General features: G+C 42.1%; 1 protein-coding gene across 1 annotated transcript; it reads left to right on the plus strand.

Moving 5' to 3' along the window:
• Positions 1–9,528: 9,528 nt before the first annotated feature.
• On the plus strand, positions 9,529–12,653 carry USP26 (ubiquitin specific peptidase 26; the record flags this gene model as incomplete). The annotated part of the gene is made up of 2 exons (XM_082716967.1): positions 9,529–9,946; positions 10,094–12,653. 2 exons carry the CDS (start codon positions 9,529–9,531, stop codon positions 12,484–12,486), a joined length of 2,811 nt encoding a protein of 936 aa, XP_082573093.1. The 3' UTR covers positions 12,487–12,653.
• Between the last annotated feature and the right edge of the window lie 1,038 nt (positions 12,654–13,691).

Raw genomic sequence — 13,691 nt, forward strand, 5'->3', positions numbered from 1 at the left:
GGGAGATGCCACAGGGCTCCCTATGAATGAATTTCCTTACTCCCAATCATCTTTGAGAGTGATCAAAATTCTTCACACACATGGCAGTTCTTGGGTAATGTGATTCTTGTTACCAATTTTGCACCTTTGCCAATATTGCAAGAAGAAAAAAGTCTCATTTTATAGATTGTTTTTTTAAAATTAGGTAAGTTAAAAGATCCTGATTGTTAAAAAGATTACCACCATTTTGTTGTTATACCTATAGGGCCAAACCTTAATAGAATTGCTTCACTGAGGTGTGTACGCATTCTATTTTTGTGTGTGTTTTTTGTGTGTATGCACTTTTTTTTTTTTTTTTTAGTTTTTGTTTTAAATTCCAGTTAGTTAACGTAGAACACAATACTGGTTTCAGGTGTACAATATAGTGACTCAACACTTCCATACAACACCCGGTGCCCATCACAACCACCCTCCTTAATGTGTATATGCATTTTATTTTTGTTGTTGTTCCTTTTTCTTTCTTTCTTTTTTAAGTGACTTCCATGACCAGCATGGAGCTCGAACTCACAACCCCTGAGCTCAACAGTTGCATCTCCACCAACTGAGTCGGCCAGGTGCCCCTGTGTGTACGCATTTTAACTGGGACTGATAGATATTAGTCTTTGTCAGTACAGTCTCCTGTGTCCCTTGACCTGGTCTTCATGTCCTGGTCAGCTTGCTGTTCCAATAAGAGTATCAATCCATTTCATTTCTCCCCTTCCTCCCCAGCCAGCCCTTATTTAAAGACTCTGGACACTGTTTTCTTGAACAGAAAGTGAGACTCTTTGGGGCTTAAACCTTAAAGGACTCCTGCTTGTCCAGCTTTTATGATTTCCTTTCGCAGAGGAAAGTTTCACTCCACACAGATCGAAGACAAACTCTGCTCCCCACTCCATATTCGCTTGGTGGCCGGGTCATGGGAGCAGCGGTACAAGGTAGTGTAGGCTAAGTGACCAGTCTTGCAAAAGGTAAATGCTTTGTGAATTCTCAGGTAGGAAAAATCAGGCCTGGCAACCTTCTGAACAAAGCAAGATTCCGGCAGGGTCTTCAAAGGCAGAGAGAACCAAGCCAAAAGGAAGGCAATTAGGAAGGAATCCAGGCAGAAAGGAAATGCTACGAGCACCTGTGGTGGCAGAAAACACGGGACTCTTAGGTACCACTAACTGGATTCTCCTTATCTTACTTAATACATTTTCCCTTGGGCTGCCCTGTTTTGAATATTTGTCTTCCACCTGATCTGCGGTCAGGAATATTTTATTGCTTCGTCTTTGGATCTTGTCCACAGTTGACTAAGTATCAACAAATATTTTGGTTAGAAGTGAATAAACAAGCGAACCCAATAGTTCGCAGAAAAGGCTGTCAAATACTAGGAGAGCTGCAGTAGGGGAAAAGGAACGAATTTCCAGAAACCCTCGTTTATCATAATTTCAATGTAACAAGCATGCGCTTTCTCATGAGAGACCACTCTTTTTTAATGAAATCATATTTAACTTCTGGAAAATAGTCTGTGTTCTGTTTTCCTAATCAACTATGTCTTATTAATAGTGTTAACATAATCATTCTAAAAGAATGAAAAACCAAAAAATGCCCTGCCAAATCTGTCTCTCAGAAAAGGTTCAAAGCCTGAATAGTTCATGGGAACAATTTGCTAGTCTGGAGAATTCTTCCCATTTTGGTCAGGGCCTCCTACGGAGAGATTTATGTGCAGTGTATGTCAAGAGGCAAAATAATGGCATTTCTCTGCTATACAATGACTCGGACGTTTGCTGAGTGCAGAAATGCACCTTTAAACCAGAGAAAGCAGCAGAGTCTGCCCTGATCCAATCACTCTGAAAAGCCATGCGCACTGAAGCTGGGACCAAACATAATGACAGGATTTAATTGCTAAAGCTCCAGAGGCAACGTGCCTCTTGATGTGCTGACCTTTCACCTGGACTTGGGAGGGTGAAAAAAAGAGAGGGGACAGTTTCCTTGCTGTTTCTCCCCCTCCCCACTCTGGTTGTGGCTGTTTCTAGCCCTTATCTGCATACCCCTAACATGAAGCCCCCCACCCCCACCCCATGCCCATTAGTTATTTCCAGCTTCAGGGCCAGGATGGGAATGAATAGAACAGAAGGGGAGGCGGGTGGAGAATAGCAGGAGGAAGTCTACAAGCAGTTGACAGCTGTTTAGAAGCAGGGGGCAGAATTACAGCGTCCGAAATGAGAGCTGAACTCCTGGTCCCCCGATGCTTCTGCCACCTGGCCCCCCACACCCAGTAGCTCATGGGATTAGGCCTTGCCATTTTTCCGTTCTCTGTCCCTATTTGGACCTCTCTGGTCCATATTTGTAATTACTACCGCCCCTCCCCACACCTTCGGCTCCCTTATTCCTTTTATGTGGTTCCCCACGAATGGCAGCATCCCGAGCAAAGTGAAATGCAAGGTTCTGCCTGTTACATGTCCGGCCAGCGGCAGCCGGGCAGCCGAGGGTAGCTGGAGAAAAACACAAATCGGTCCCGCTGTGGGTTTGTGACCAAACAAACCTCGCTGCTGTTCAAGCGTTCTGGTCCATTCACGCTCCCGCTCTTCCCCACAGTGCGCACACCTCCTTTCTCTTCAGATCCCTTCCCTGTTCCCCAGCCGCTTGGGTCTGCTCTGTGTTGCTAACCCGCCAGGTACACTCCCACGTGCGGGCCTTTGCATGGACTCTTCCTCCTGCCTGGAGCATCCGGCATCTGTCGCTTTGCTCCCTCACTCGCTTCAAGAGCCCGTCCGCAGTAGCACCGTCGTCTGCAGTCGGGCCGGCCCCAGCCACTCTGCAGAAGGCAGCAAGCGTGCCCCCGCACCCCGGCACACCCTGAGCCCCTGACTTTATGTTTTCTTTAGCAGTTACTACCATCTGGTGTTCTGTGGGGTTTTTGTGTATACATCTTCTGTCTTCCTGCTAGAAAGAACATGTTATGGGACCATGGTTTGTTTTTTGTTTTTTTTCCTTCCACCTAGAGCTTACCACAGTGCTTGCTTGTGTGCCACATGTATTTGTTTAAGGATAGAGTGGCTAGATGAAGGTCTGTTGAGTTTTGAGGGTCCCCTCTTCCCAACTGCCAAACCCAGCAGATTCACCTACTCGCCCTCCACTATTTTTCCTATGGTGACCATAGTTTCCAAGCCTAGATTCACTGCACATCATCTAATTGGTGGACAAACTGTCTTTTACTTGGACTTTCTTGGGAAATTCAATGTGATGTTTAGGTGTATCCTATTTAGCATCACAGTCTCCAATGAATCTTAGAAGATCATTTTCCAGTTAGTTTAATGGGCCCCGAGAGTGGAATTGGCTTATCCAAGGTCACTAGGCTATGTTTAGTTTAAAATAAACATGACTTGAAGTTGTTTGGCTTTTTAGGGCTCTTGTTTGGGATTATTAGAGATACCCAGAAATTATCAGAAAGCGCTGCAGTGACTGCCTGGCCCTGTCTTTGTCACCGTGTACAGAGGCTAGCACACTAGCTCACGGGTCCTTCACTTCTATCCAGTGAGGCTTGCCTGGGTGACTGAGCAGGATTTCTCACCATATGCTAGATATGGCTTTGTTCACTCACTCCACAAGTTCTCTGTCTTTTTTTTTTTTTAAGATGTATTTATTTGTTTTAGAAAAGGGGGAGGGGAGGGAAGAATGAAGGGAGAGAGCATCTTAAGCAGACTCCATTCCGAGCGTGGAGCCTGACAAGGGCTCTGTCTCAGGACCCTGGGATCATGACTCGAGCTGAAACCAAGAGTCAGACCCTTAACTGACCGTGCCACCCAGGCATCCCTCACTCCACATGCTTTTAAACTTGAGAAGTTGTGAAATAGGGGTGCCTGGGTGGCTCAGTTGGTTAAGTGTCTGCCTTCAGCTCAGGTTATGTTCCCTGGGTCCTAGGATTGAGCCCCACGTTAGGCTTAGGGAGTCTGCTTCTCCTTCTGCTGCTCCCCCTGCTTGTGCTCTCTCTCACAAATAAAATCTTTTTTTTTTAAAAGAAGTTGTGAACTAAAATGACAACTAAAAGTCACCTCCTATACCAAACTACCTTCTCCATCTTGACTGCAACCTATTCAGTGAAATAAACACATACATGCATTTTTATAGGTGATCCAAAGTATAATAAGATGTCAGTGGAAAAGATCGGACACTAGAGATGTTTCTTTCTCATAGCCATGAGCCAAAAGGGCCATCTGGGGTTTTATTCTTCTGCCTCCAGGTGCTAAATACCTCCACATTTTCTCCTTTTATAATGAATGCTTTGGAAATGAGAAATGCATATTCAGATTTGAAGGATGTATTCTCATTGGTTTTCAGGGATTTTTTGCTCTTGAAATAATGAAAGCATGAACGGTGGGAAATAGAAGTATAGGACACAGAGGGTAAATACTCCAAAAGCCTATCAAATCCTTCTAAAGTTATCTTAATACACAATTATTAACAGGGCTTCTGGCTTCTTGGACTTGCAGGCATTTTTCCCAGGGGCCAATTTCTTTGCGGGAGGGCTTGGGAAATCTCAGTCTCGAAGATCCTCTCCTTTACAAAACACTGCTCCCACCCTGACTTCATGTCAAGCGCTAGAAAATGACAGGGAAAAGATATTTTACCAGATCCTTTGTCCCCACTGGAAGCAAGACCCTTTCATTTGTGATGTGTGTAGGATGACGTTTACAGTCTACATTGCTTAGGTACAGTGAATACTCACATCCTTTGTGTCCTTGAGAGCCCTGGTCACAATACACAGCATAGGGCCAACACGCAGGAAATCGTAATCCGCAGCACAGAGCAGACGCTCAGCAAATATTCAATGACCATGAAGATCGATGTAAAGAGAGTTAGTAAAGGAACCGCGAAGGAGATTTCTACCAGGAGTTTTTAACTACATAGCCATCTCCTTGACACCAGAGGTGATGCCTCCCAATCTGACAAGAATAGTGCAGCTCCCTGAATTTTTGCTTCTGCCCTCAGATCAGAAGCTAGCCTAGTGTGCTGCGCTAGGAGGTGACGAGTCAGACTGAGTGGGCTGGGTTTGTGGGTAAAACGAGAGTAAAACACTTTGACTTTCACAACTTTGGAATGGAATTGGAATACCACTACTGCCGGAGCCTAGTTTAGTCTGCATAGAATAGTCACATGGTGCTCTTGAGTGGAGTCTTAGAAAACGGATACATTTGAGTTTAAAATTTTCTATGAACAAGCAATCAAGGAGGCCCTAAAAGCCTTTGAGTGACGGGGCAGAATCAAAAAGAGGATTTCAACTTAAGATGGAATAACTAGGAAAGTGAGCAGTGGTTAGACCCCTTGGCTGTCTGCCAGCAAGATGGCACCTATTCTGCACTTCCCCTTCTCAGTGGGCGCAAAGACGTCACCTTTGTTCTGGGATCAAAAATATGCACGTTGATGGGCACCTGGGTGGCTCAGTGGGTTAAGCCTCTGCCTTTGGCTCAGGTCATGGTCCCAGGGTCCTGGGATCGAGTCCCGTATCGGGCTCTGCTTGGAAGGGAGCCTGCTTCCTCCTCTCTCTCTGCCTGCCTCTCTGCTGCTTGTGATCTCTGTCTGTCAAATAAATGAATAAAATCTTAAAAAAAAATATGCACGTTGAACTGTGAGGAAAGTGCAATAAAAGCAGACATCATTTTTGGAAACATAGGTCTCTTAACCGCCCTCTTGAAGACAGATAGTGGAAAAGCCATGAGGGTCTTAGATTGTTTCAGCTATCATTAGAACAGACAACAGTTTTTGATAAATACAGATCAGAGCTGGGACCGCAAAATTTTTGAATGCAGCTTGGAAATCCTTCTGGGGTTGTAGGTTCTTTCAAGTGGGCGACTTAAGAACAATGAAGACTTTGTCATGTGTGTGTGTGTGTGTGTGTGTGTAGAGGAAATAGTTTAAACTCTTACGTAGCATCTACAGTAGGACAGTGAACTGTAAATAATCCAGACAACTTGAATCTGCTGTTGTGCTTGAATGTTTTTATGGCCCCATTTCCACCATGATAAATATGATCATTCTCTCACTTGGATGCATATGCACTTCTGTGTATGGATGAGCGCAATCCCTACTTCACTGAACAGAACTTGGTAGATTAATACTTGATAAAACAAAAATCTCCCTACCTTATGCTCCACCAATTTTGAGTCTTTGATAATCTGGGCAGGGACCAGACCAAGCAGAAGTTTCCTTTAGCATTATCCATAAAAACAGGGTTTGCTGAGCAAGTTAATAACATAGACGAGATTTAGGAAGAGTATTTAACTATGTGGGAGAAAATACAGCTTCCCATGGATTTTGGCATATGCCTTCTTGATAACAGATATTTGTAGTGCTAAGTGCTTACCTATTCATTAATTCAGATCGATCCCCTATAGAGTTAATCAGAAAAGTTTAATTTTGAGTGACTAAGTACATCAGATCCTTCCTCTCTGGTTTTGAGTTACAGGAAGCTAGCTCAGATTATGTGCACCCTGTCACCAAAGCTGGTTTATAGGAGCCTCTCTAGCCTACATAGGATGGGGCAAGAAATTCTTAGACTTACTTTTGTCAATGAGCCCAATACTCTAGAGTTGACCATGGTGGCAGTGGGCTAATCACTAATACAACTTCTTCTTCTTCTTTTTTTTTTTTTAACTAATATAACTACTTTGGAGTCACTAGTGTGTTCTGTGGAGAGGTAGGCATGGAAGAAGCAGGTCAGGTTGGGGGGGAACAGCACATTGATCTCTGATACCTCAAAGCCTAAGATCTCATCTTGGCCTAATGGTAAATATTTGTCAGGAGGACCACTAAACTTTGTCTTTTTGAAAAAACAATATATGTATGTGTACCGTGCTCAATACCAATGGGCATATGCTGATGGGCACTGGGAGGATCCATTCTATTTTAGAGAGAAATGTTCATTACCAACAGATGATGTCTTGGTTGTTAGCAGCACTATAACTATAGTCCATTTTAATGTCATCTTAGAACATTTAGGGTTTAGGGAATGGTTTCTTTACTTAGCACTCAAGAGTTTCTCCTTGCCTTGAACACAATCTTATAAGCTTAGTAAGTGTTCACATAGGATGTTCGAGACATGTTTGGAAAACTAGGACATTTGGCTGTATTTTTTGACCATTTGTAATTTGTAGTTGATACAGGATGATAAGCAGAATTACCCATGGTGGGGCTTTTTAAATTTGATTTTTTCCTGTCATATTTGATGGCATTTAGTGGTAAGTTTTCAGTTCTACTTTGACTTCTCACACGTAGGTTGTGGTGACCTTAGAGCACTGTCTCAGTGCTGTTCCTTGTAACCTGATGGGAACTTCTTTCCCTACATCAGTGATTTGCTGTGTGTTTCCTTTTATATACCTTCTGCTGGGATGATGTTAGAGACCCTACAGGATACAAGCCTGGAGTACCTGGCTTATTCCAAAGCAGGCAGTATGTACTTGGAAGTGTTAATATGTAAAGAATTAGTGTTACAGATTTATCACTTTGTGAAATGAATTAAAAGGTGCTAAAGTGCCTTCATGAGTGATGTGTTTGCAAACCCTCAGAACTTGCTTGGGGAATTCTTGGACTGAAGTTCAGAATGGATGGCTCTGAAGTTCTCAAGCCAAAAAAATGACCCGAGTCAGGTAGATTTGGTAGACCTAACTTGTTGAAAAATATGTTTAGTACATAAGGCACCTGAGGAGTAGAGAGATGAGATTATTTCAAGAAATTGACCTAATTTAGCTTGTGGGAAGTGCACGTCAGGCATTGCTTGTCAGCTGCAAGAGGTAATCCAATTGGAGGAGAATGTGGAAGCAACTCTAGCCAATCAGAAGGACAGTGTTAGACTGATTTTAAAAATGGTTACTTTAAAGTATTAGTTACATGCAGTCTGGAAGACAAACAGATCTCACACTGACTGTCCAATCCCATAATTAACCCTGGATGAAAATGCCTTGTACTTGTCCATGGATGGCTCAATATTTCCTAAAGGTGTCCACATAGTATTTTCTGGAAAAAGTTAAGGTCCACTAGAAGTTGTTGCATATGATTTTCCCATTGCCTGGGTTGGTGGCCCAGTTATGCTGCAAGGCCTTATGACAGTTCTCCACAGCCCAGCTGACCCAGAGAATCTATTGGTGATTCTACTTTAGACAGGTGAATGTGTGAATAGTTGTAGGTCTGAGGAAAGCAAGACTAAAGATCCAGGAGATGGTGTTGTCTAGTACATAATTCATCCATGTTGAGCATAACCAGTTTTTCTCTAGGCCATATGATAGTGCAGTAAGAAATGGAAAGTAAAAAAAGATGTTAATTGGGACTTAGTAAGAAATTTATGTGTGTTAATAAGATACCCTTAATGCTGACTTGGTTCTACCCCTGGTATAATGGCTAAAAGACCAGACGACTGATTTGGTAACTTTTTCAACCCGGGGCATTCTTCATTCTGCATGGATGACACCAACCTTGAAACTTGGGGCATGCCTCCATAGGAACAGTGAAGCCAACGCTGGGGCCCATGGGAAAGTTTCCACTCATCATATCTTATTTCTTGTAAATTGTTTCTATTATCTGCATTTGCTTGTTCAATAGTAAAACACAGTAAACACAATCTTGAGCTTAGTCTCGGTCATAACCTTAACCAACTTTCAAAATTGCTTTTTATGGTCTTGTTCCACATGGCTTTAAATTTTCAGTTACTTCACCCTTATCACAAGCATAGGGATTGCTTAGAGCATACCAGGTCATCTTGACTTGTTGGAGTTGGAGATAGTCAATTCTTTGGTACCTAGTGGTAGGTTAAGGGGCCCACATGGGGTAGAATGTATGGACTTCACACTGTGCCACATGAGAGGAAGGAAGATAACTGGATTTGGAAAGAGGTTAGATTGATTTACATTTAGTGGCCTGTGTATGAAGTCCTGTAGATTTCTGGACATTAAGAGCTGTTCACCTGTTATTGGTTTGAGGGCTGCCTACTGCCGCCACTCTCTTATTCACTTACTGTGATTGCTCTGCAGGGTCATTCTATGACAGGAGAATTAACACAGTATATGCTTACGCTTGAGACACTGTTCATTATGCTCTCCAGCTATGTATTGAAAGTCTTCCAAGTGTTTAATGATTTCAGCTGAAGTGGGGAAATTAATCATAATGGAATCTAGTGTTGTAGTGGAAAGGAGATTTAGTGCATAGGAGTAAAATCTGAGTTCTATCCAAGCATTTTTCTAATAGCTTAAATGATTTTTCTTGATTTTTTTTCCAGTATCTGTCTTGCCTGAGAAATCAAGATTCTTTCCTCGTGTCATCATGTACAGCTCTTGAAGATTATTGGTTTTATCACTAAATAGTTAGACATCTAGAACCTGAAGAAACTAGCATAAAACCAATACGAGAAGTAGAACCATTCTTATAGAGAGCTGAAGAATCATTTCTTGGTGCTGTCTCCAAAAGTGAGCTTGCAAAACAAATCAGAACTTTGAGATTGTCAATAATTCAGGATACGTGTAACTTATTTCTGAAGAAAATATGGCCACTCTAAGGGTACATGGTTTTGTCCAAATATGGAACAGGAAGATGGGGATGTCTAGGACCAAAGAAGCATACATTGAAACAGTAGAAAAAAAGAAGAGGATCAAATTGGTGGTGTGTTTCACCACCGGAGAATCTGTAACTTTTCAACTAAATAATATTAAAAATGTGGTCTTTAGATCATATGGAGAAAAGCAAAATCACCTGCGTTTAATTTTCCAAAACAATAGCTTCTTGTTTATGGAAAGATTATATTTCAGAGATGCTGTACAGTTAAAGATGTTCCTGGATAGAGTCCATCAAAATAATACTCAGTCATCTGTGAGACCTGGGAAGGATGGAGAAATCTTTGCCAGGAAGACAGCACCGAAGGAAATCAACAAAAACTCATTCCGCAAAGCAGGCAAGAAGCCACGTAGTAGATCTTTTCAGATAGGAGAAGGAACTCGAACACCTGACCATAAGAAGAGGAAGCCAAGTAGTAGATCTTTTCAGATAGGAGAAGGAACTCGAACACCTGACCATAAGAAGAGGAAGCCAAGTAGTAGATCTTTTCAGATAGGAGAAGGAACTCGAACACCTGACCATAAGAAGAGGAAGCCAAGTAGTAGATCTTTTCAGATAGGAGAAGGAACTCGAACACCTGACCATCAGAAGAGGGTTTCATCTGCATCAAAGTCATCAAAACTTCATTGCAAAGATTTATTAGAGAATAGATACGGGAAGAGGAAAAGGATGGTATCATCTGGTTCAGAGATGACTGGGAATACCCCCAAAAAGACTAATTCTGTAGGAAAGATGAAATCCCAGACAAATCCCTTGAGGCATGTGAGCCATGATGAGAAGAAAAAATTGAGATTAAGAGTGTTAAAAAAGAAAAAAAAAGTAGAGTTTGAGGCCTTAATAAAGACCACTTCTCCTGGAAAGCCTCAATTGGATGGCACAGGTCTTCTTCAGATGCTGACTGAGAAACTATATTTGGCGTTTCTGTTGGCACCAAAATATAATGCAAATGACCCAGAGTGGGACAAACTCAAGATGACTTTTGATTTCTACCCAGAGAAATTATGGCAAGGCCTCCCCAACTTGGGAAACACCTGTTACATGAATGCAGTTTTACAGTCCTTATTTTCGATTCCATCATTTGCTGATGATTTACTCAGTCAGGATTTCCCATGGGATAAAATTCCCCTTGGTGCTCTTAGCATGTGCTTAGCACAGCTGTTTGTTTTGAAAAATATTTATAACATAAAAATCAAGGAGCGGTTACTTGTAAATATTAAAAAAGCCATTTCAACAGTTGCAGAGATCTTCTCCGGCAACATACAAAATGATGCCCATGAGTTTTTAGGCCACTGTTTGGATCAGATGAAAGAGAATATGGGGAAATTAAACACAATTTGGAAGATGAAAATTGAATCCAAAGAGGACAACACCGCTCAACAGGTCTTTGCTGACAGTGCTGCCACCAGAGTGCTCATTTGTCCCGTCATCACTAATTTTGAGTTTGAGTTGCTGCGCTCTATTATTTGTCAAGCTTGTGGTCAGGTTGTTCTCAAGACAGAAGTGAGCAATTATCTCTCCATCAACCTTCCCCAGGGAATGAAAGCGCTCCCTTTGTCTATTCAATCTGCTTTTGATCTCTTCTTCGGAGCAGAAGAACTTGAGTATAAATGTGAGAAATGTCAGCACAGGAGTTCTGTCGCAGTGCACAAGTTCAGTAGGCTCCCCAGGGTTCTCATTGTTCATCTGAAACGTTATATCTTTAACGAGTTTTGGTCGCTGAGGAAGGATGACCAGGAAGTTGTTATTTCTAAGTATTTAAAGTTATCATCTCACTGCAATGAAAGTACCAAACCACCTCTTCCTGTGAGCAAGAATGTACATAATAGGGACATCCAAGTGCTAAAAGTCTTTCAGAAGTTGAGTGCTGAAAGACTCCGACCATCAGCACTTTCCCAAAAGTTGACCTCAGCATCCAGGGTTCACCGGGTTCCACACGCTGGGCCAGACAAAGAGTCTAAACCACAAAAATCCCGGATTCTCTATGAAGGGTCACGCAGAGAACAGCAGAAAAAAGACCTGGGAAAATGTTCCAGACTGAATGGGACAGATTCCAAATTGGTGAACTTAGGAGATGGAATAGTCATTGAAAAAGAGGTATTAGCCGCTGGCTTAATGATAGATCTGGAACAAGTGTCCCCTTATCTGATCTGTGACAATGAAGGTAAACCCCGCAGTGGTCCAGAAACACGCCTTGCAGGCATTCATCTTCAAGAAGCATCTGAAAATCGAAAGCGAAAGAAATACAAGAAAACTAATACACTGGTAGATTTTGAGAGTGTTGCTGACACCGTTGAGGACTTTTATGATGGTAAAAAAAACAGAATTTCAAAGGAATCCCAAAAACTGGCTGAACAGACCAAGCAGCAAGAAAGGGTGAGGCTCTATGAACAAGCCCTTCAGCAGGCACTGCTTCAAGCCCTTTTGAAGCCACATGTCCAGTGGTACACACAGAACCTCAGGCGGCACACAGACTTAAGTCTCCAGGGGGCCAATGTGAATTCTCTAGGTGAATCGAGTTCTAATAAAAGCCCTGGAAAGAAACAAGCTTTGGATACAAAGACAGAAACGGAAGCCAAGACACCAAAAGGAAGTGCCGAGATGAGAGATCTCTACTCCTATCGGCTCATTGGTGTTGTCAGCCATCTTGGGAAGTCCCCAAATTCAGGCCATTATATCAGCGATGCCTATGACTTTGAGAGGCAAGTGTGGTTCACTTACAATGATCTCCAGGTATCAAGTATCCAAGAAGCTCTGATGCAGGAGGCTAGGCTTTGCACTGGGTACATCTTCTTTTACATGCACAATGAGATCTTTGAAGAGCTGTTGAAAAGGGAAAAGAACTCCCAGTCTCATAGCGCAGAGACAAGGGAGACCCCCCAGGAGAAATAAGTGGAATGGACTCCTGGTTGCTCACATCTGCTTGACTGCCTTATTGGCCACCACTTTCTCCACAGAACAAAAACTCTGAACTCTAGCCAAAGATGAAGAGGCAGTTGGCATCCATGACCCAAGTTCAAGCAGAAACACTTAGGGAGAAACCTCCATTCCTAACCCTAATACAGACACTTCAATCCCACCGTTCCACCTGAAAAACATTCTTTTCTACTAGGCTAGGATTGTGCCTTCCATATTTGAGTGCAGTGGATTTTAAGTCAGTCTTTGAACCAGCAGCAGGAGCATGGAGAAACCTCTTAGAAATGTAGATTCTTGGGTCCCACCACATCCCTACCTAGTAATTCAGAAACTCTGGTTAGGGCGGGTTGGTGGTAGGAAGCAGAGATTTGATGGAGGTTTGGTCTGATGCTTGAGAAATTTAGAGAACTACTGGCATGTTAGAACATCTTGGTGGATTTTCCTGTTGTATATTTGAATTATGTATATTTCTAAAGGGGTTTGATTATGTTTTTTGTCTCTTACATTCATGTATGCCTTTCCTTCAGAAACTTAAAAAACAACACACACACACAGAAATCACTCTTCTGATCATACTCAGTGATTTGATGAAAAAAATTTAGTTTCTGGAGGCCTGACCAAAAAAAAATCTCCCAATTGTTTGTTAAACTCCTCCTTTTACTCAATGCCAAAAGGGCTATACAATCTTAAGCTATAAACCTTAAGGACGGAGAACTTATTTGCTCTTAAGAACCTGACCCATTATTCCTGTTTGCTAGCAATCTGTTTTTGGTGTCGTTTTGGTCTCAGAGAGGCACTTGCTTTGCCTCAAAGGAATATTGATTTATCATAACTTTATCTGAGGCTTTGAATAAACCTCTGCATTCAACATTACAAGACTAATTCTAGATTTCTTTTATTTCTTTGTATCTTTTAGCAATGCTGGCCTTATTCCTTCAAGGAGTAAACAAACAATGTATACTTTAAAGTGGACCTGTAGGCTTTGGAAGTCTTACTTGTTACTGATTTTGTACAATATCATAAAACTTGCACCCATGTGATAACATCATAAAACTTGTGCCTATTTAATACAATGTCATAAAATTTGTGCCTGGAGGTGATCTATCTGCTTCTTGGTAGAACCTCATGGATCCCAAGAAGATGGTCATCTTCTGTTGGAACTTCATATGATTTAGGAATTT

Source organism: Mustela nivalis, assembly GCF_964662115.1.
Source record: "Mustela nivalis genome assembly, chromosome: X".
NCBI classification, from domain to species: domain Eukaryota; kingdom Metazoa; phylum Chordata; class Mammalia; order Carnivora; family Mustelidae; genus Mustela; species Mustela nivalis.